Source organism: Bombus huntii, chromosome 8, assembly GCF_024542735.1.
Source record: "Bombus huntii isolate Logan2020A chromosome 8, iyBomHunt1.1, whole genome shotgun sequence".
NCBI lineage: Eukaryota > Metazoa > Arthropoda > Insecta > Hymenoptera > Apidae > Bombus > Bombus huntii.
In genome coordinates this window covers 1493730-1516318 of record NC_066245.1, presented here as the reverse complement: position 1 = coordinate 1516318, position 22589 = coordinate 1493730, and the positions used below count along the sequence as shown (strand labels likewise).

The 22589-nt window shown below is 38.7% G+C and overlaps 3 protein-coding genes across 6 annotated transcripts; 2 read left to right on the top strand and 1 right to left on the bottom strand.

The window, feature by feature from the left end:
• The first annotated feature begins 4255 nt into the window (after positions 1 to 4255).
• Positions 4256 to 11700, top strand: LOC126868947 (endocuticle structural glycoprotein SgAbd-1-like). 4 transcript variants are annotated; one of them, XM_050624976.1, is made up of 5 exons: positions 8199 to 8416; positions 8525 to 8684; positions 9169 to 9302; positions 10618 to 10895; positions 11290 to 11700. In XM_050624976.1, exons 2-5 carry the CDS (start codon positions 8631 to 8633, stop codon positions 11292 to 11294), a joined length of 471 nt encoding a protein of 156 aa, XP_050480933.1. In that variant the 5' UTR covers positions 8199 to 8416; positions 8525 to 8630; the 3' UTR covers positions 11295 to 11700. The 4 variants fall into 4 exon arrangements, with proteins under 4 accessions (XP_050480935.1, XP_050480933.1, XP_050480931.1 ...); XM_050624978.1 differs by lacking the exons at positions 8199 to 8416; positions 8525 to 8684 and adding an exon at positions 4256 to 4377; XM_050624974.1 differs by lacking the exon at positions 8199 to 8416 and having other exon boundaries at positions 8446 to 8684.
• A 3440-nt stretch (positions 11701 to 15140) lies between these two features.
• LOC126868950 (endocuticle structural glycoprotein SgAbd-8-like) lies at positions 15141 to 16593 on the top strand. The gene is made up of 2 exons (XM_050624981.1): positions 15141 to 15210; positions 15722 to 16593. The coding sequence occupies exon 2, from the start codon at positions 15748 to 15750 to the stop codon at positions 16144 to 16146; it is 399 nt and encodes a 132-aa protein (XP_050480938.1). The 5' UTR covers positions 15141 to 15210; positions 15722 to 15747; the 3' UTR covers positions 16147 to 16593.
• Positions 16594 to 19389: 2796 nt separating this feature from the next.
• Positions 19390 to 22069, bottom strand: LOC126868951 (endocuticle structural glycoprotein SgAbd-8-like). Its single transcript, XM_050624982.1, has 2 exons — positions 21905 to 22069; positions 19390 to 20106 (listed from the first exon to the last, which is right to left on the bottom strand). Exons 1-2 carry the CDS (start codon positions 21917 to 21919, stop codon positions 19726 to 19728), a joined length of 396 nt encoding a protein of 131 aa, XP_050480939.1. The 5' UTR covers positions 21920 to 22069; the 3' UTR covers positions 19390 to 19725.
• Between the last annotated feature and the right edge of the window lie 520 nt (positions 22070 to 22589).

Below are 22589 nucleotides of genomic sequence, written 5' to 3'. Positions count from 1 at the left end.
GTTCGTGGAAGCAGATTGTTTTCCAAAGGATCGTGCATACTGTACGACTACACTGTATAGTGTAGGACGTCGTGTCGCGCCACATGAATGACACGATGTAAATGTCGGTATATGGCCGTGGAATCCTACGAGAAAGGCTGGTACATTCGAGCCGAACATTAATAACAAATCAAGATCTCCGATCAGCATTAACGTCACAAATGAATTTCACCGAAAACCTCCACGCGATGATTTCGTACCGTACATATTTCAGTGACAAATTATGTAACGAATGCTCCCGTTTTGACCTTATGCGATCAACGTTAATCGCGCGTTGAATTTTTAAAAGCATAAAGTTGTACGACGAAGACAAGTGTGTAAGATATCAGCGAAACGTGTATCTAACGAGAAATGAAAGTGATTGATCGTTGACTCTATCGAACAATTTAACGAACAACTTTGGTAGCTGCGATCGTTCTCGATTTAATTAAAACAGGAAAGATACGAGCAATAGAAATGGAAGATATAATTTGTTTTATTGTTTTCATTATTTAAAGTTTTGTATGATATTTTTAGCAACTTGTATTCAAAGATTTTTAAACAACAGCATAGCGGCGAAGTTTCACGTATACGCAGATTAAGAAAATCTCAATATACTTACATAATAAACTATTACCATTTGAAAATATTAAACAAATTGTCTGTAGTTAAATAGCGCATGATAATTTCTTCTCTTTATTTTATAATTTATTTCGTGCTTGTTTTCTAAATCTGAAGTATGTTAGCGAAATATCCATCGAATGATAATAAAATAAACACGATAATTGCCAAAATCTATTTACCAACGATTTTGAAAATATATATTACAATATTTATATACACGTTATTAGCATTATCCGAGCATGTTAATTACCCATATAAAATGCCTGTACGAGGTAAGATGATTTTACATGTCGAGATAAGAGATACGAAAGCGGATACAAGTAAAATGCGCCTTTGTCGCGAGAGTCGATCCTCGAATCACTGAACGATATAACAGTGATTCATAATGCAAAGTCGTCGATGATTGCTAACGATATAAATAAAACAGTTAGTTAATCTCGTATTAGAATTTATTCTTTAAATTATGACGCAAAAGCTAATAAACTTTACATCGTTCAATTTAATCGCCTAATAATACAATATTGAACATAAAATCGGATTTTATATGTACATAAAAAATGTGGTATTACTACGACGTCATCAAACACGTAATATTTTACATTGTTCTCAATGTTCCGTCCCACGTTTCATTTCTATGCAAATAATTAACAAAGTAAAAGATTACACGAATGAAAAAGGTGTCTACAAAGTGAATTTCTTTTATTAAGAATTCGCTACAATTCCCAATCAAACAGGGCATTCGTACGATCATTCCATATTCACCACGTTTACATATATCTATGGAACCGACAATTCGGTTCGTTATACTTGGATTCATGCGAATTCTAATAATTAAGTTACGAATCGATGGTCGAACCATTAATTTTCATGTTCACAAAACAATATACCTAGTGTGTATGTACCTTTCTCTTGTTTCGTGGCGTACTGCCATGTAGATATGTTCATGCCTGCCGCAGGAAACGAAGACTAATAAAAATCCGTTGCGGTTAATCATTACGAGATCAAATCTATCACGTAACAAGAAATCGAAGAAGCATCATACAGATTACTCGTGCTATTCAAGGCGACGAAAAAAAAAACCGATGCACAGAATACGTGAAATTACATCTTAATAACATGCGGGTGGGGACTTTGATCTAAGATAACATGCGGCTATTTTTAAGATAAGAGTAAAGTTGTAATTTTTTAACTACAAACGTTGTTTACTTAAATTAATGCCGTTAATCGCCGTGATTCTTGAAGGGAAATCAATCTCTATTAAAAGCATAATTAAAAGCGATATTACAGTTTTTAACGATATTAGGTAAATTTCTCATTATCCAAGCGTAATCGATCTTCTATCAGTTAGTATATTTTCGATTAACAAACAAATAAATAATTCGGCTACGTTTATCCAAATTTTCTTGATATTATTTAGAAAATATTGTTGTGTTAGATGTAATTTTCACTTCGCATAGAGAAAGAAGGAAGATTTGTATTTGGCAACTTATAAAGCAAGAAAAGTTACGATTCTATTAAAGGAAAAGGTATTTGTAATTATTATCGTATCTACTTGATGAGGCAAGAAAAACGATTATTGGCGAATTTATGAAAATTACGTTCAAATAGTCGTCGATGCATTATCGCCGATTGTAACTTACGCCGCAAATGTCAGGGTTAAGCAAAAGACCGTTGCATTAGAACACCGATATTCCAATATCGCGGGAAATTCTGGGTAATTTACTTTTTTTATTTCGTCCGAGTTTTGTTTCGGTATCGCGTGCTTGAAACGTTGCAAATATGTTAATAGTAGAGCTGATAGGTAGTTGTTAAATGTCAGCATGTACTTATTGAAAATATTTTATAATTAAGACGAAGAAACGGCAGAAGTAACAAGCTTCAAAGTGCAACGATAGGGAAAAGAGTTGCGTTGACCCTTTACGTTGATTCCTGCCAATTTTTAAATCTCGTTGTCGTTAAAAGTCGCTTCGATTGATTGGGGGAAGGTTTCTAAATATTATTTTAAATCGGCGAAGTCTCAGAAAGAAGTTTTAATTCTGAGAATCTAGGTAGTAGATATAAATAGTTCTAGTGAAAAGACTACGTCGTTTCTACTTATTTAGATACTAAAAGACTTTCACTTGTTGGATTATCGAAGATTTTTGCTAAATAAATTCACTAAGGAAAAGAAGCCAAAATTCTGTCTTTTGAATATCATATTATTTTAAATATGCAATTTATTATGAAATGGATATTTTTATTAAAAAATTGCTAAATAAATTATAATAACAATTCGTTATTTTTTGCCAGATTTTTAATCTCTTAATTACTATTCAAACATTAAAGTACGCTGTTATTCGTGTTAATTTTGCTAAAAGCAATGACAAAGCGCGAACTCTATATCGAAATTGCTTTTAAAAGTAATCGAAATGAAATTAATATTGCGTCAGGTAAATGCAATGTTAATAAATGACGCTATATGTATATAACTCGTACATCTATACGTATAAACGTGTCATGAGCCGTGCGTGCAGAAACGATTCAAGGAAACGAAGATTTCCTCTTCTATAATCGCAGCTAACACAATTGTACGTGACCTAGACACTGCATCCCTTCATACATTCAATCATAGCCTGTTTTGTTCGACTTTATAAAAATTCTGAACAAATATCCGGTAGAACCTTGCAACAAATGGCAATTATCTTCCTACTTCTCTCGTATCTTTTGCATTTCTTGTTTGTATTTCTCTAGTATATTACTGCATTTCACAATTGATGCTATCGACGAAATTGAAATTGAAATTAAAATTCTGTGCTATGAATCATACACTCGGATTTGTTCATTGAAACATAGTTTTCACGGTAATTTTTTACCGTACGTTATTTAATTCTGAATGTTCACCTTCTGCCTTATTTCTTTATTGTTTCCAGTAATTACTTAAAATTTCGATTTCGTTTAATAACCTATTCTTTGTATTATACGTTTATACGGATTTATTACGGATACGCGTAAGTTTTATCACTTTTGAATAATGTTTCGTTTCTTATTTCGTTCATAAAATAATTTATTCTTTAATACATTTTTTTTTTTGATTGATAAAAGGATCTTTCATTTTAATTTTCGTCATTATATTTGACATTTTTTATTTAATTAATTTTACGGCTTGCTCCATACGCACAAAAAGTTTCTTCAATTTGCTTTCACATTTTAATGATCACCTTGTTTTGTCTGGTATTTAAATCCTTAAATGTTTCATCCGTAAATCATTTATCCGTAAAGCAACTTTTAAAAAATCTTTCGCCAATGTATAAGGCGACAGCCGTCACTTGATTTCTGGACCTCGTGTGTTTCTCGAAACGTCCGAAATTCTTGGACGCGCTGCTCTTCCGGAGGATGAGCGAAGAATAAATCCGCCATGAGGATGATATCATCCATAGTCACGAGTCATACAATGGATAATTTCGCTGTACCGAAATTAATAGACGGGCCATGGACCATCGTTGTACGTATCGAGCGTCAAGATAAAAAATTCCAATTCCTCGATTCATCCGAGCACATTTTTCCGAAGATGCACTGGTCAGAAGAAGTGCATTGTGAAGAGGGCAGGGATGACCCCTTTCACTGTACCACGTTGCTACGGTCGTGTATATAAAGAGGCGAAGCATCTGACGAAGAAGCACAAGTACCAACCCATCTGCATCCTAACCGCTTCATCGCCGGTGTCCGTGTGACAGAGAGATTATGTTCACTATCAAGGTAGGTACTCAGTCCGTAATACACGCGCCCGACAGTTGTCCGCGATACACGGTTTTCATACGGCGAGATAAGTCTTCTGACTTGAACGCCACCAACTTGGCTGTGAATTACCATCGGTGTTAGGTACACGGGTCGAAGCTTTGATTTACGTTGGCTATGGGGAAAAATTGGCTACTCTCGTTGGTAGCGTGTCCCTCGTCACGCATACATTTCCCGCGATCGGTGTGATACTCTAACGATAAGCACAGAGGAAGATCTATGGATATCGAGATATCGCTTAAACGTGGTTACAACTTGATTTCAAGTCACTGTTCGTTGTTACTTGTATCTATGAAATAACTATTACATATCCTTCTTTCATTCCTTTGTAGTTTGACAAGCCTGAAATAATATTCAAGTAGGTGTAGCAATCATTTTTTTCTTTCTTGATTATTTGGAATTTTGGACTTTACTTTCGATAAAATTACGCAATTATTCTTATTTTATTCTTGAAATACGTCGGCGATGTACATGCGAATAATCAATGTTGAATTAATAGGATTGATCAATGAACGAGTATTCCGTCATGAAATAGTTGTGCTAGCGATAAACAGGGTTATTTCAGAACAGAAGCAACGAACATTCGAAAACCCTTCGCGTTTATTCCGAATGATATAATATCGTATTTTGAATCGTATAATTTTTTATAATTTTTTTTTTTTTTTTGTTGTGTCGCCTTCCATTAACGCGACAATGACTCGCCATAACGCGTTGCTATCAAAATTATCTACGTATTGTGAAACAAAACACGAAGGACAAACACAGAACGCGCGTGTAACGAAACGGTTTTCTCAATCGATATATGTTTCTAAAAAATAAAAGGGATAGAAAGCTTGAAACGCGACGGTACTAGTGGGATGTGTACCTGTAACATCGAAGTTCCCGCGAAATTCGATATTCGTGTTATAAATGTTAATATTGTATATTTATATGGTAAAAATTGAGTTTGCTGATAACGAAAGCTCTCCCGCGTGTACCGATCCGATTAATTTTTATAATTCTTGAAATATTTCCTATTATATCGTACAATAACCACGGTAATACAATACCAATACACTCAACGTGGATCACATTTCTTACGTGCTCATTGTATTAATCTTTGTATTAATTTGTTCTTCATTTCGGTGATTGCAATTCTTCGTGCCGCGCAAATGGAATTGCACGTATACCTAAAATATTTTAATCGATACTGTTCTATTATAGAAATAACGAGACAAACAAATGGTCACTGACAAGCCTTAATATCTATGGTTTTCTGTAGAAAAAAAATACCGAGTCACGATATTTTCACGTTCGAAATATCCGCCGTTATCGAATTTTGAAACTTGAATTCATGTACGAATCTGGCTTATTGACAGAAGTCGTATCCTTTCGCTCCGTGTATGTAGCTTTCGAATTAGATAGGTGTTACATCAGGATAACTTTAAAGCCGATTACTTGCTCGTGCGACTTTGATACTGTCGTTATGTCACTTATATACGGATACGACTTTTCTCTTTTGTTCGTATAGCAGTGTCTTCGTCGCATCGCTGTTGCCTTATTAGCATCGAGCTAAAGATATTTTTACATACATTGTCAGGAATATTCTACGCACAGGTATTCCACTCGAAACATTTTTTCGTAACAGAATCGTCCTTCCTTTTCATTTACTCAACAAATTGTAGAAATTGTACATAACATATGTACGCAACGATAGTTGAAACGAACCTGTTAATCGAATTGAGCTGAAAATATATTTTATTAATGGAACTCGTAGTCAAACATGTACAAATAATACTCTGCGAATGATACGAAAAATATTCATACTCGGAAAGTTAAGCTCGTTATTCTTCTCTTACGCTGCATGCGTATCTTTTTTTTCAAATCAACGATTCGTTCTCGATGCAGGATTTAAAAGGAGGCGTTCGAAGATCTTCATTAGCAATCGCTGTTGCGATTGCATACAATCAAAATTAACGGAATTCGAACGAGGGAACAGAGGACAGGCGTGAAATTAAGAATAGAATTATCATAACAATTACGAACGACGAACGACTAGCACGATTGCGTCACGTTACACTCGTGTCGACACCTTTTTCTTCGAGGTAGGACAATTGCGATGGAATAAAGCATGACACCAACGAACATCCCGAATACTTTCGTGTACGCGTGCACACACGCGTGCGTTCCAATTGTGTCATTTCTCGCGCCACTTTGCCATTTAACTGGGCCAGGTAATACGCTCAACAAACGGGTATCGAACAATGAAAGAAATATTATTCATAGTTTTTATGAAAAAAAAAACAATCGCCGCTATTCTAACTAAAATCTTTTGTATCTTATGTACGTTTTCCACGTTGACGATAAAATTTCTCGCGAGTCTCAATAGTGCAAAATCGTTCTTCCGCATTATCGAGGTTACAAATGATTGCTTATTGCAGTCGTGACAAGAAAATAATAGCTAATTTCGAAGGCGACTTAACTAGTTTTAATATGCGCATATACATACACACACATTTATATATGTATAATGTATAGATAACTATACGAACGACTACCAAGTAAGTAAAGTATGAAACAAAGTATCAACGAAAAAGCAGAAAAAGTAATGCAAAGTAGTATTATTTGTAAGTTTTGAATAGCTAAAATTGATTAGAAAGAAACAATAGATTCTCGTTATTCTCGTTGTTTTTTATTGTTTATCGTAAAACACAACTTCCAAAAGAAAAAGAAGGGAAAGAAAATGTAAGGGAAAATGTTCGATGAAAAACAAGGAATAAAATTCGACAGACAGATATATGCATCCGTATCAAAAACATCGATTGCATATAAAAGTAAATACGAAAAAGGTACCACCGTCGAAGATCAAAAATGGTTTTGAATTAGTTTTTCGATTCGAAATCCAATACCAATATCGTTACTGCACAACTACGACGGATGGCGGAGCGATGGCGGAGCGAAATTGACAATCAACGAACGTATCGAAACGCGTCGGTGCATCTCTCAGACAGGGTCCCCTCGGTGATCGTTTGACCTTATGAATGAGAAGAAGAAGCGCCTTCGCGTCTCTCCGGTTCTTTCATAATCCGTGTGATTGCACGTTACGCGGCGCATCATTACCGCCACTGGTAATTCCTCCTTCATTCCGCGCGACACTTGTGAAACTTTCCACGCCTTGTCATTTTCGCGACTGAACCGCGTAACAACGGGGTCCGGTGCAATTAACATTTCAAGTAGCGATTCGTTCGTATCGAGATCTTTCTATCGCGCGCCGTGATAAGGGATCGCGAGCGAAAAACGGCCGATATCGATCGAGAGAAAGAGAGGAAAATCAAGACAGGCTACGTCCGCTTGTACACTCCGGCATACCTCTTCGATTTCCTTCCTTGTCCTCTCCCCCTTGGTGACTGGCTTCGCTTGGCCTTCCGCGCGTTCCATTGTCTACGCGGTGAACACGACACGTAGGAAGCGATCGCTTGTTTCAGCTCGGTCATACGGTCAAGGAGAATCGAAATATCGATTACATTGTTACGAGAATGAAATCTCGTCTTGGATAGCGTTTCATTGATGTGGCGCTGTTGCTCGGGATTGGTAATTAGAAACGCGTTATGGACTGGAATAAGAGCCACGAGTCCGTAATTCGATCTTTGATCGTGCTAAACGACTAGCATCTTGTCATTTGTCGGCGTCATTCACGAGTGGAAGTTTAAACAGTCGCAGACGGACGTCGGCAAAAATTTCTGTATTTCGCGAAACAATTTTGTGAAAGTTCGTCGGATCGTACGTTTAACGGTGAATAGAAGTGAAAATGTTTCATCGTGTTCGAAGACCGGTATAGAGTGCGATCTATGAAGATGGCCGTGCATACTTGTAGAAGACAAGAGTCAACGATGAAAAGCGATCCGATCGGGTTGACATTTAATTCGCGAATTTTTCTTCGAGCAGATTCACGGTTGATGGAATTCTTGAATGAAATTACACGTTCCACGGTCGTGCGGAGAAAAACGGGCACATTACACGGGTACCGCTTTCGTCCTGCCATTACGTTGTATTTCATAATGTCATTTGCAACTGATGTAACCGCGTCGTGCAGTCTCTAGACATTATCGTCTTCGCTTGCCCTTTGCAGCCGCACCACACAGTGCCACGCCATCGTCGCCAAGCGCTACTTTCACGAATTCTATGAATATTTGAACGAAAGGTTTTACAAATGGTGTTAGCGATCGGCATTTCTCATGGTCTACGGATTTCCCAGGCGCTACCCCACTTTGCCAGTCACGAGAGACAATGCAAGTTAAAAACTCGTATTCCAATTAAACTTAATTGGTGCGAATCCCATTTCGACGCCAATTCAAGAACGACGCTCACTCGATCGCGCTTATTTACGATGGCTTTGTTGTAATGTACACCGTGTAACGTGTAACGCGAGTGCTCGTAATACGATTATTCATCGAATTAAGACAATTGCAGGTTGGGTATGCGAGATTTCGCGCGATTTGTATATTCCGTTCGTAGCGTGGTCAGTGTAGCTGCGATCACTTTGCTTCGCAATTATTTTTTCACAAAACAGCCTTTATTTTTTCACAAAACAGCCTTTATTCTTGCCCCTTTTTACAAAATTCATATTTTGAGTAGATGCGACGCTTCCTTTTCTATCGATACAGCGATTAACTACATATTCCTTCTTTGTCCGATTATTTTATATGTATATATATATATATACAAGTTCTTCGAAATTGAAAAATATATTAACGAGAAATATGATTGTTTCAGGCGTTAGTGGCGGTCGTACTTTGTACGACGGCGATATTAGCTCTTCCTCAACGACCTAGCGGAGGCGCTGACAAAGATGCGGTAATTACATCTCAGCAGCTCGAAGTCAACTTTGACGGCACTTACGTCAATAAGTAAGTTCATGGGAGAACATCATCGAAAGAAGTAGTTTGTTGCAACTGATTTCTTACAAAAAGTTTTACAACTAACGGCAAACTTATCTCGTCGTTTTATTTCTTAATGTAGGACACTAGTTTTACAGAAGAAAAGTAGGTCAGGGCAACGCAGGAAATATAGAAAGGTGTAGCATCTGTATAAGAGAAATTATATAGTAGGTTTTTAATTTAAGTGAGACGATATTTTTTGCTTTCTACAAACAAATACGCAACATGTAAATATAATAAATGAAATTTTCTTAGATAGATTTCTTTTTAGAAATTTAAGTTTCAACTTCATTAACATATTTTGTATAAGACAAATGTCGTGTGCCGTTTCTTAAAACTTAAAGGATTTCATACGAAGTTAGCTTCTATTTTTTCGAGAGAATTTCATACCAGACCAGTTGCATGGATTACAAACGATCAATTTGCGGAAAGCGTAAAGAAAATCGAGTTCAAAGTTGAATTGTCTGCCGGACACTTTGCCATGTAACGAGTCAAGACAAGACCTTTGATCATTGCTAGAACGAGAACGTGTAACGAACAAAGTAATCACAGACGTCGAAGACAATAGACGGAGGATAACAGGTATTTGAGTCCAATGGCACTGGTTTATTCACACGATTCGCATTGTCGCCAACTGCAATCTCTATTTTGCATAAATACGTAGCTATCCATAGGTAGGAGTGACTGGCTACCGAGCTGAATGTTTTTCTTTCAATTAGAATACTGTGTCTCTTTCTTTTTTTTAACGCCGTTGGATTCTTGATATGATAATTATTATCGATTACTCTCATGCATCTTTATACTCAAGATCGATGAATTCGATAAAAAAAAACCTCAGCTTCTCTTTATCGAATTCGTTCAATTTGTCAAATTCGTTCGTTCAAAATTCGATTAAGATATTTTGCTGAATAAATTTTTTATTTCAACGATTTTCTACTCAACATTTATATATGTTATTCGTTAGTCGGATATTTAAATAACATTATATTTACACAAGCGTTTGATAAAATAATTAAAGCGTCATTCTTTAAAATGTCGTAAATGAATACCGCCCAAGTTATGAAAGTTTAAAGTGTCTCTTTGGAAGAGTGTTTTAGCGTTACGTCAGCGTTGTATTTAGCTTCGCTCGACGTCTGGACGCGGCATCAGTACAGCATCGGTATCGTGTTAATGAAGCTAAATGTAGTACCGATGAAACATTAATCTGCTGTTCCGAAAGGACGTAGCCTTCGCTGCAGACATTAAGCAGCGTGAAGCGTTAATCAAACTACAAATTATTGTTCAGCTTCGAGACAAGCAACGGAATCAGTCACCAAGAATCAGGACAACCTAAACAAGTAGACAACGAGACACCAGTTGTTTCGCAAGGCTCTGATTCTTACACGGCGCCGGATGGTCAGCAAGTCAGTATCACGTACGTGGCGGACGAGAATGGCTTCCAAGTGCAAGGATCTCACATCCCCACGGCACCACCGATACCGCCAGAGATTCAAAGGGCGCTCGAGTGGAACGCGGCTCACCCAGAAGAAGACGACGGTGGTCAACCACGACCACCTGGCCGAGGTACGTCTTCTTTTCCTACCCTAATGATTAACGACGCTTTTACGTTCTCCGGTTAAATTGTTCGTTTTCGCGCGCAACGAGTCTGTTCGATCGATTTTCACATTTTACATTCGCTTCGAATTCGTACGTTGCGTAGTTCATTTATTTCTTTGAATGTCAATTTTACAGCAAAAAGCATTTCTTATCCTTTGGCATGTTTTTACATTTTCTATTTTACTAGCATATGATTGTATTATATATCATGGCCGAACTTCGTAATCGAATGAAATAAATCGTAACGATACGTGGACTAAAATGAAATTTCTCGGTGATGGTATACGCAGTGACGTACGGCTATAACAGTCAAAATATATGTTTTCCAACGATCGAGTCTAACAGGTTTCTCGTCCCGTAGGTTAATCAGCCCAACTATACCTCAAACGTGACCTGATTTCGAGCCAGCTTGCCATGGACAGAACCGACCCTGAGCCTTCGATGCGACCATAAAAATAAATATAGTGTGGTATATTAATCTAGGATTATACATAACAGAAAAAAATAAGGCGCGAGCCAGCCGGTATATAATAACTGTATACTTCGAGATTCTTTATCTTACCTGTATAGATGAAAGTAATGCGCACTGTTCAGCAGTTTACGACAGGATCGTGCCGATGCGCGCACGCTGCTTTCACAAACGTAAAACGCGAAAAAACGACGACGCCACCGCAGCTGCGAAGACGCGTATCGAGCGTCGATAGTACATAATAATATACGTATACTTTAACTTGTGATTTTTGTATATAAATAAAAACGTTTTGCCGAAGAATCATCTGTCTCTCTGTCTGACTGTCACACTTTCCCTTTCTCCTTCTCTTGAAGCGTGTTATGGCCCTCGTTTATACGTATTAAACGGCCTGCATCGTCACATCGTGCGGTGATAATTAATCCAGATTATCACGAAAACAATTAATCGGTCTGAATTATTGTATCTTGGCAACTTCTACGGGTAGTTTTTATACAATTTTATTGCGTGTTTTCAAACCGTATAGTAAACGGAAATAAAACGTGTAAAATAGTTAAATCGCTGTAAAATATGAGAAATAAAAAGGAAAAGAAGACAACAAAGCCTAGTTATGCGTAATTTTACACTATCGTTATATCTAATTGAAGAAACACGTACATCGAATAAATTTTTATATAATATTTTGCTGTGATTTGGCTCCGAAAGCGATAACATACTATAAATTATAAATCTCTCATGGTGATATTATTCTAAATTTTATAGTTACGTACCTTTTCTCGTTATGTACTTGAAAATTGAAAAAAAATACGAAAATTATTTCTAATTTTCTTCTCATATTTAAAGTTAATTGCTACGTAAGATTTAATAGTTCCCAATCATCGCCCCAAATTTTACAGTAGCACGCTCGTTTTACATCATTTCAGAGCCGCGAGTTACGAAAGTCAGGCGTAATTTTGCTTCTTGCCCAGGAGTAAAACACGGGAATTATCACGGGAAGAAAATGTTATCGTTCGAAGGGTATCGATTACAAGACAGCGGGCATGTCGAAACTCTGCGGCAAACGTGATGGAAGCTTCAACGAAGATCCGAAGCAGTAACTTTGTGAAAGGTACCGAAAGACATTGTCGATGCCATTAATGGTACAAGCTATTAATTAATTACAGTAACAACTTTGAACGCGTGTCAATGCTTATATCAATTAGTTATTGTTAGGAACCTAAATGAAATTATATAACAGCGTATACCTGGTAGAACCGAAATAGCGAGTTTGTAAAATCTTCCGTTAACTTTGGGAGAGAGCAACGATCGCATAAATACGAGTTATTCGTGCCGGAGACATGTTGTCCTCCAAACTCGATTTAAAATTATAAATCATAAGTCTTCTTCGTAGAATTAATCATCTTATCCTTCAAATATTTCTAGCTTGTTACGTTCGAAGCAACACATCCTCACTTTTGCTAATATCTTTTAGTGGAATTCCTAATTCTAGCTCATCGAGAATTCTTTTCTCCCTAGGTCCTCGTGTAATTTAGGTTTGTCAGAAGTTTCGAAAGACCGCTTGAAACCGCTCGAAGCACGCAAACTGATAGTTAGAATGAGAAAGGTCGTGAAACAATTACAAAATTTCTAATAACCATGGTTGAACCGTGACTCATTCGACATTGACCCATCGTTGCCTCACAGGCTTGGAAAAAAAGAAAAAAAGAAACACGTATTTCTTAAATCTTCTTCTTTCTTTCTACAAGTTACGCGGTCTCTAAAGTGCTTCGAATATTTAAATAAAGAGATGACTAATTGCACTTGTCGCAATGAAAAGTCCCGGGTGGTGCTGTCGGACAGTATAATACCTTGTACGAAATATTCAAAAGCCACTGTTTCCGCTCATTAGAATTGTGCTTTCTCTGACAGATCATTTTTTAAAAGAACTAGTCCACGGTATGCGTAACATCACTGTAAATCACGAGATTAATTATTTTCAAGTATGTATCATTGTTTGTTGAGACACGCTTCTTAAACTTTCGTTGTTGCTAAAATCTCATTCTTTTTTCTCACAAGTATACCTTTACCAAATATGCCTTTCTTTTATAAAAAATGTTTCTACATTCAGGTTCGTTCCGAACCATTACGTAGGCGTACCGTTGCTAAAAAATTAACGGTCGACGAAGTCAGATATATATCGTTATGACGTAATACTCCTCTTTCGAATCTGGAGGTAGCTGACAGCGAGTATTTGTCAAAACGTAACAGCATTATCGATACGATTGATAACGTCAATAACAATACGTCAATAACGAGGAAAGTGTCATATAGCATACTGTACTTTATTTTACTATAGGGCAAACTTGTATTTATTAGATACTTTTATAACGAGCAAGAAACAAAGAAAGAGAAAAAAGAAAATAGAACTAACAAATTGCGTTTTAGTACTTGAAATAAGAATAGAACGAAAGCTCTATTTTCCCCGATTTTGCAGCTCTGGAATGGGTAAAACCGTATACACTGTACGGTATTGGCGATTAAAGTAAATTAACAACGATAAAATCGAAAATAGTTAAGTTCTTCTGTTCTGTTCTACAGTTTTCGAGCGCCCCTCTATTACACCCTATACGTACACTGTACTCAACTTTGTTGCAAGTGCCCCGCAACATATTCTTCCTGATAAGCACATATACCATCTAGCTTGATTCTTTTCTTCGACAACTTTTGTTTCTTAGCTGTTGCTGGTTCTTATAAATTCGAAATAAATGTCCTTCTCTCCCTTCTTGATGTAGCGAGTAATTGATTTTTGTATTCAGACTCCGAATCTTCTCCGAGACACATGAAGATAACCTTCTGTTTATAATGTTACAAGAAAAACGTAAACATAAAGGTACCACGTTGTCTTTCCTTGTCGTTCGTACGACAAGTTTTGCAAGATGAAAATTAAAATATCTTTTAAACTGATCATTTTTCGACCCAAATCGAAGTACCTCGATACTTTTTTTGCAGGGAATTAAAAAACGTTACATTGGCATTGAAGCCTCTTTAAAGACGAATATAAAGAGAAATCAAGATATCCTGTTAAGTTTGGCCCATGAAGTCAAACAACTTTCATTTGAAACACTTTTTGCTACTTCTCGTACTTCGATACTCTTAGCGTATACATTTAAAACTGACATACGTATATGTATCGTACGATCGGAAAGCGAGGGTTTTTTGTTTTTTCAAGCTAGTCCAACGCATAAATTTTTGCTTTCGTATTGTATAAAAACAAGCGAAATAAAAGGAAACATGGAAACGTGAAAACAGGGATCTGTTTTGTTCGTATATTGCGTAAGAAAATATGAAACTGGTCGTTCATAAAAGTAATAGGGGATACATAAACAACAAATAAACTACATAAAAGTGACTTCTCACGTTCTTTAAAGAGAAGAGACGCGAACTCGTTGACACGGTGCTTATGCGCGTTGTCCAATCTCCTCGAAGGAAGCTCCAGAAGTAAACACAAGTTCCAAGCAATTTGTATATTTATAGCAAGTGTGTATCCACGGTAACGGTTACTATAATTGACGATCTAGGCGTGGATTGATTGCAGGTTGCCCGTGCCATAACCCAGCCGGGAAGGTTTTCTTTATTACGCGATACCGGTCATACGAAGGCTGAACCGGTATCACCGAGTGACATTTGACGGAAAATGTCGGTGATAGCGGAGAGTATTTCAAACTATAAAAGGTGCATGCGATAGATGTGCACTCGCCAGTAGGGTTTTGCACGCGCTATCTGGAAATTCAGAAACCGAGGTTGGACGATCGCGTGGACACCGTCAATAACCAAGTATGATCGATAGATAGACTTTCGATCGTTATCTTAGCGCGCACACGTTCCATCGATTACCGATTAACAGGCGTATCGTTGCGACTACTTACGCCACATTTCAACGCTTAACTTAATCATCACGTTCGTAAAACGACTTAATTGAATTAACCGGCCTAAACGGATAACTACTTCGTTACTTAGATTTATGATCGGACACTTGTCACGGTTTTAACGAGATACGTGATAATTAACCGGTACGAAAGTATAATACGTAATACAGATAGAATTACGCGTATCTACTCGTCGGGGATACAGTGCATATGAAAAAGATCAACATATAGCTGTTCATATATACGTCATCGTTTATTTTCTAATTTTAGTGAATTTTAGTACGTTTTTTATTAATTTTTTAATTAATTTTAATTAAAATTCCAATAAATAGAATTCGGACGAATAAAGTTCTGCTGTTGAGTCAAGTTAGAATAATATACCTTAACACGTTACGATTACACGTAATGACTTTTTTCAGACATTTTTCCACCCGTTATTTGCATCATGCACTTCCGGACAATTTGCCTGCTGAATGTGGTAGTTATGGCGCTAGCCGCGGACAAACCGATCGCCATCGTCAGTCAAAGTCAAGATATAAGTCCGGATGGAAGTTTTTACTCGAAATGGGAAACCGCTAATGGCATTGCCGTCGAGGAAGAGGGTGTTTTGAAGAATCGTGGTCAAAAGGACGCGGAAGCCGAAGAAGTTCGCGGCTCGGCCTCGTGGACCGCTCCGGATGGTACGAAAATCAACCTCGGCTGGTTAGCTAACGAAAACGGTGCCACATTTCAAGGGCCGCATCTGCCAACGCCACCACCCACGCAACCAATACCCGTTCTCATCCAGCGTGCCCTCGACTGGATAGCCGCACATCCCTCCAAAGACGCGAAAAACGGATTGTAGTTTTCCGTTACGTTTCGTTCTCAAAAGGACAGTATCGCGCGAAGAAGTCGACCGCGTGCTTTTTTCTCCGAATGATTTAAAGAATTTGACTTTATGTACGTACGTCTCTCTGGAAATTTGAATTCTCTTGCCTGGAATTCACCGAATTACGCTATCCGTGTGTAAATTGTTCGAAGATGATGCGACGAAGAAAAGCATTTCGTAAGAACTAAGATGTAAAACCTTTAGATTAAACGTATTGTAGATCGATGAACCGACGTTATTAATTGATCGCCATAATATATTCGTACCTCGCTATCGATTAATTAAAAGATTGCTTTGTAAATAACCTAAGTAATATAGTACTTTTACAGTCGATTTATATTACAATAAAGTCGTTTGTGCTCGTGCGACGAGTATTCAACGGTAATGAAGAAATAAATCGTGTTCGTGTAAAATTAAGTGAAAAATGGACTAAAAATATAAAAGATAATCAAACAAGATGATCTATCGTTGTTACTTAATTCCATTTAAATGAAACACTTTGACAAAAATATGGCAGTAAAATCCATACGCTGCAATTAACAACATTCCGAATTATAATGCTAGCTCGGTGTACGATAAATGACAAACTGGAAAGAAAAAGGCGAACGTCGGTCCTGCGAATTGTCGTGGCACTGGAATCTCGGCGAAACAACACGCGGATTTCGTAGGCGATCTATTTGCAAGCAAAATAGCTCGCGACAGGTGCAACGCGATAACACGGAAGTCGAGGTCGAAGGTTGCCGTTGCGGCGAAGGAGACAGAGAAATATGGCATAAGTGTCAGAGTACGAAAGTTGCTCGTTGCAGCACCTGCATCGCTGCTGTCAACGATGTTGTCCTCGTTCGTTTGGATTACACACGCCTTGGTAGACGCAGAAAACCGTTTAACCGTGTAAATAGCACGCGCCCATCGTTACGCCTATTTACGGATTATTTCGTTGAACTGTTTGCGCTAGCATGCGCGTTGTAATACGAAAATGTCATTCGGTCGAAGTGTAATAAGTGGTGTCCATTTCTTCTTACGTCTTATGTACTGTGGTTACAGCGACAAAAGTACAGTAGGTACACTAGCGTTCATAAGTATTTGAACATTTGATTCGTTTCGATCAAAAGGTTGATATTGTTGTCGTGTTTTCAGCGTTATAAGAAAACGCCTCTCCATCGTTAATATTTTATCACTTGCCATAATTCCTAATTAAAATTAATCGACGACTAAATAAGTAGCAATAAATTGAAACTTGATACAAAGAAGGCAAGGGTGAAAAGAAGATAATTCATGTCGGAAGAGATACTTATGAGGAGAAGGAGAATAAATGCTATCTTTATCAAATTTTGTCTCGAAACGAAAAATATAGAAATAATTTATGTATCCATCGACAAGTAATAAAATATCATCCAATGCTATCGAACTGCATTATGCTATAGATGGCAAAATGTCCTGTTGCATTTATTAGAAAATCTTGATTTCCTAACGATGCAAACGGTAGATTCGGTGAAAAGTTTCTTAGTATACCCGACACTAAAGTTTAATAGACTTTGGATATATAAAGTTTATTAGCTCGAACTTAGCGATATTCTAAGATATCGTAAATGAGGCTGATTATTCGATATCATGAAGGAAGGTATGAAAATATATTCGGTAATTCATCTTTGTTTAAGACGTGATTTATGACTCTTGACACGTACTCTAATGATGCCCTCGGAAAGCTATCGTATATACTAAAGATAAAAGTTTCACCGATGGTTTTGCATAGATGACAGAAGTTGGAACGGCCAAGCATTATGTAATTCCATTGTAAACGTGGAACATATCTCAGGTATACTAAAATAGAAGTGTATAACGCTGTCGTTCGTGAAAGTTCAACGAAAGTTTCAGACACAATCGATAATCCTTCGTCGCGTCATCGAAGAGACGTTGACACACGAGACTGATATAAGACGATTCGTTGAGAAAGTTTGGCGTTACGTCTGGCTAATTGACTAACACGTGTTTAGATCAAGTCAGCAATTAGTAATAATTAAGATCGTTCCATGACATTTCACGTCTATCAAACTTGACGAAATTTAAGAAAATAGAGAACGAAATATATTATTTATGCTAATGCTATTTGCGAAATATGCTAATGTTATTTTATTGTTCTTCCTATTTTTTAACATTTTATATTTATAATATCGTACCGTTGATTTAAATGAAACGATACGAACGCGTTAAGAGAACAAATACCGATACAAACATATAGAATAGTATTCTGTTTATAAAAATGTTGATTCTTATCAATTTTACTACTACTATGTTGGTTGAACTTTGCGTGGGATATAATTCTTAAGTTACGACAATTTGCTGTTTCATTTGCAAGGGAATGCAACAAAAGGCAAACGAGACCGCGTTATCCACAAGACCGTCGTCTTCGAATAAATTACCGGAGGACGTCCTTTATGTCCGCGGTATCGCGATTGATTAACGATGTCGAGGCAATTCTACAGCGAGCACGTGCTTAAAACGTTGTACTACGTCGCGTCGTGCTGAAACTTTCTATCGTAAATCAGCGCGTACCTTAGAGAGCACGGATCAAACGAGAACGAATCAAATTCCTCGAAGAAACTACGCTCCTCTTTCAGATTGCGCTCGGAATTTGTATTTTGTATTTACGATTGCAGTGCCGCGGGATTATTTCGTCGAAACGAGCCGGCGCTGATATGAATAATTGGAGCGGAATCGTAAATGATGACAAGGAAGTGTCAACAGAGAAGAGAATTTCGCGTGCATTTACAACGTGACTCTGTAGTTGCAGGCTGCGCCCGTAGCTGACCCGTTCTGTCCTAGCCTTTCCTAAAGCGACTGTAAACTAGCCTTAATTCAATCTGCGTTTACATTCGATCCAGCTAACAGTTCCGGCCAAAGTGGACAAATTCGGGGCCAAAGAATAAATACTGTTTTGATACAAAGTTACGATTGAAGTTAACGTTGACAGTTCGACAAGTTTGTTTTGCCAAGCGGAGAAGCAAATTGTCGTCAAATTTTCAAGCTGCGTCCGGTAAGCGAGACGTCTCGGCAATCAGAGAAACGTTTCGTACAGCTTGACGCAATAACGTAGGTAACGTTTGTCGTTTCTATTTTGTAATAATTTTGGTTAACGGTATCACTGTATCATTCTCGTATACGTAATGTACGGGAATAAAAATACGTAAATACGACAGGCAAAGAGATAAGACGAGGGTGTGTGTTGAATTGCAACATTTATTTCGTATGCATCGTAATGTGTACGTACCTGGCAACGATTGTGTACATGTTCGCTGCCCGTGGTACATACTCGCGTCTGCATGTGTTACAATACACGATACATATATAATACGATATAATATATCGATATACAATACACATATACGTCCGTAAAAGTATACAATAAATATTTACAACAGATTGAACCAGAGTAGTACGCGTTTCGTTAGAGCTTGGACTGCAAGAGGTGACGACGGGGCGATTCATCGTAATTCACGTTAGAAGAAAATTGAACGTAGCTCGTTTTGAGATCACTGACGGTACACGTCTCATCCTTTATACCTGATTCTGGTCCTCCTTGCTTGGGTGCGCCGCTATCCATTCGAGCGCCTTTTGAATGAGCGGCGGTATTTCTGGTGTAGTGGGTAGGTGAGCGCCCTGTGGTTGGAAACCTTCCTCGTTCGCAACATACGTCAACGAGATTTGTTGACCGTCGTCGCTCGGATAACTGAAGCTACCCTGAGCGTTCATCGCCTCGTTCTCTTGGCCAGCGTTCTCCAGATGACCCTCCTCTTGCGCTTTGATCCCATTGCCGGACTCGTAGCTCCATTTGTACGAGCCGTCCGGATTTGGACCCTCTTGACTTTGGCTGACAATTGGTATCACGTCCTCCGCTGGGGCAGCTGCCACGCAGCTTGCCAGTGCGATCACGACTACCTGAACATCCGAAAAACAGAAATAAGTCGCGACTTTGCCTTTATCGTTCTCGACGTCGCCTAACATCGAGTCGTCAGATCGCGCCGTATTGTTCTTCGACTCTCTTCTCTTATCTTCTATTTCGAACAGTACGATAAATCGCACGTTCCGACGTTTTCGCGTTGGAGCGCTACTCGGAACAAGGAAACCGACTTTTGTTATTTCCAAATCGAATCTATACGGTTTCAGTAGAGCGAATGCAATATCTGATTCGTCCAACACGCTATCAACTTGCGTACGTTTACGTTGCCCCAATTTGAACAAAATTACGAAACAACGTTCGAACGTCCCGCGCGAATCACTCTCTAGCTCGCAAATGACACGTCTAGCTTTAGCACCTGCATCGAACCGGCAGACACGCATTTAATTGAAGCGATTTCAAAGTTTGCTCGAGTCCTTAACGCAATGATGGTCGTTATAGCTGAGCGGTAAAACAAACGCGACACGCAATTTCGCGTAAAGACGTCAGGACAAATGGATCGGGGTGGAATGCTGTCGTGAACGCGCGCGCCTATGTATACATATACTCGCTCAGTGTTTACGTTATTGTGTTTAAACACCTATAAATTACGTCGCGAAAGATCGATTTTCACGTAATTACAAGCCGGTGAAGCGCGATTTAAACGGTAGAACGGATCACGTATCGATTCGAGAAATCGATTGCGAGATTACCCGTCGTTTGATCCGGCCGTGTGCAATACGAGTGGCTCGTATTGTCGAAAACAGCGGGAAGCTTGTCGCAGTAGCGATACCGTTTCGAGTCAGCCACTACTCGAATGGTAGTATGACGGTTATTAAGTCAGACGTAGTCGCCGGCGTTTCGTAACTGTTAGAACGTTTATCGCGTTAATAACATTTTCTGCTATCGATACCTTTCCGCGTAAACATCGAAGCTGCTAACTGTTTACATAATTAGAGAAATATACAGGGTGGTTGGTAACTGGTGGTACAAGCGGAAAGGGGGTGATTCTACGCGAAAAAAGAAGTCGAAAATATAGAATAAAAATTTTCCGTTTGAGGCTTTGCTTTCGAGAAAATCGACTTTAAATTTTCGCTCGGTACGCGTGCACTTTATCACGTCTCGTTATAACGGATCTCACTGTAGATCGTTGTCTCGATGGAAAGATTAAAAAAAAATATTTTTATTCTACATTTTCGACTTCTTTTTTCGCGTAGAATCACCCCCTTTCCGCTTTTACCACCAGTTACCAACCACCCTGTATAAGCAAAGATTAATCAAAACATAACGAACATATAACGAAACAAATAGAATATTACCTATAACAAGAATACTAAAGGATTAATCGCGTGCCAAGAACGTACGTGTTTATCTACATTGTGCGGTGAGTTACAAAACTTCGATCGACTATCTAACGAGATAATTTAGAGATCTTGAAGCCCGAGACGGATGTACACCAAGCGCACACGATCCTTGTTAAAACTGCAGGCCTCTCTACATTCCACCCTACTCACCTCTCGACCATTCGTCTCGTTAGACTTGCGTAGGAAATCGCAATACGTCCCCGAATCGAGCGAATCAAACGGCACAGGCAACGCGTATCACAATATCCCGGAATGTATCACGCACAGAAACGAAAAAATCGTGGTCTCGACGGATCACTCGACGAATCTCTGTGAATCAGAGAGCTCACTCTGACGACGTTCCGATTGGTCCGGATTTTCGTTTCCGCGAGTTTCACCCTAGGTTTCCTCGTCCCGAGATCTTTCCGCTGGCGATTTTTCTCTTAATTACGCTTACCAGTGACGTATACATGCTGCAGCAGTAATCGCTGATGGGCAAGTGTTTATCAAGCCCCGCAGCGCTCGTCGTATATATACCCCTGGAGGCATCACCAATACGATCGTTTGGCCAAGTAACGATAGCCACCGTGCACCTAGGAGGACGCACATGGGACACGACGACACGGCGACAGACAAAGAGGCACGATCGAGACGAACAGAGAGGGAACGATAGTGACACAGAGGTAGAGGTACCTTAAGAGGGGTTACACGGATCCTCGTTTAACGCGCGCGCGATACGCGTTCGTGTGTATCTGTGCGAGGAAACGTACAGGGACAGCAACACATTGTACATCACCTGGAGAGAGATTACCTTGCCGGGGATCAGCATGTCACATTACGCTAAATGTCATCGGGTCCCCGTTAAAGGATGTTTGCTCAATTGTCATAATTTCTTTAACGACGCGCCACCATGCCATCGAGGCCCTTTAGATCGACGTTTATCAGACGAGTTCGAGGGTTGACTTGCCATCTATCGATTCGCGTCAAACCGATTCGGGCAGGGTTACGAGTTGGTAACCGAGACGCGTAATAGAAGACGAGAGCTCTAATAGGAGTACGTTGGATAATGATTTACATCGGCTTTGTCTTATACCGAGATAATTTGCCATAGTCGAGCTGGAAATCGTGCAGCTTAAGATTCG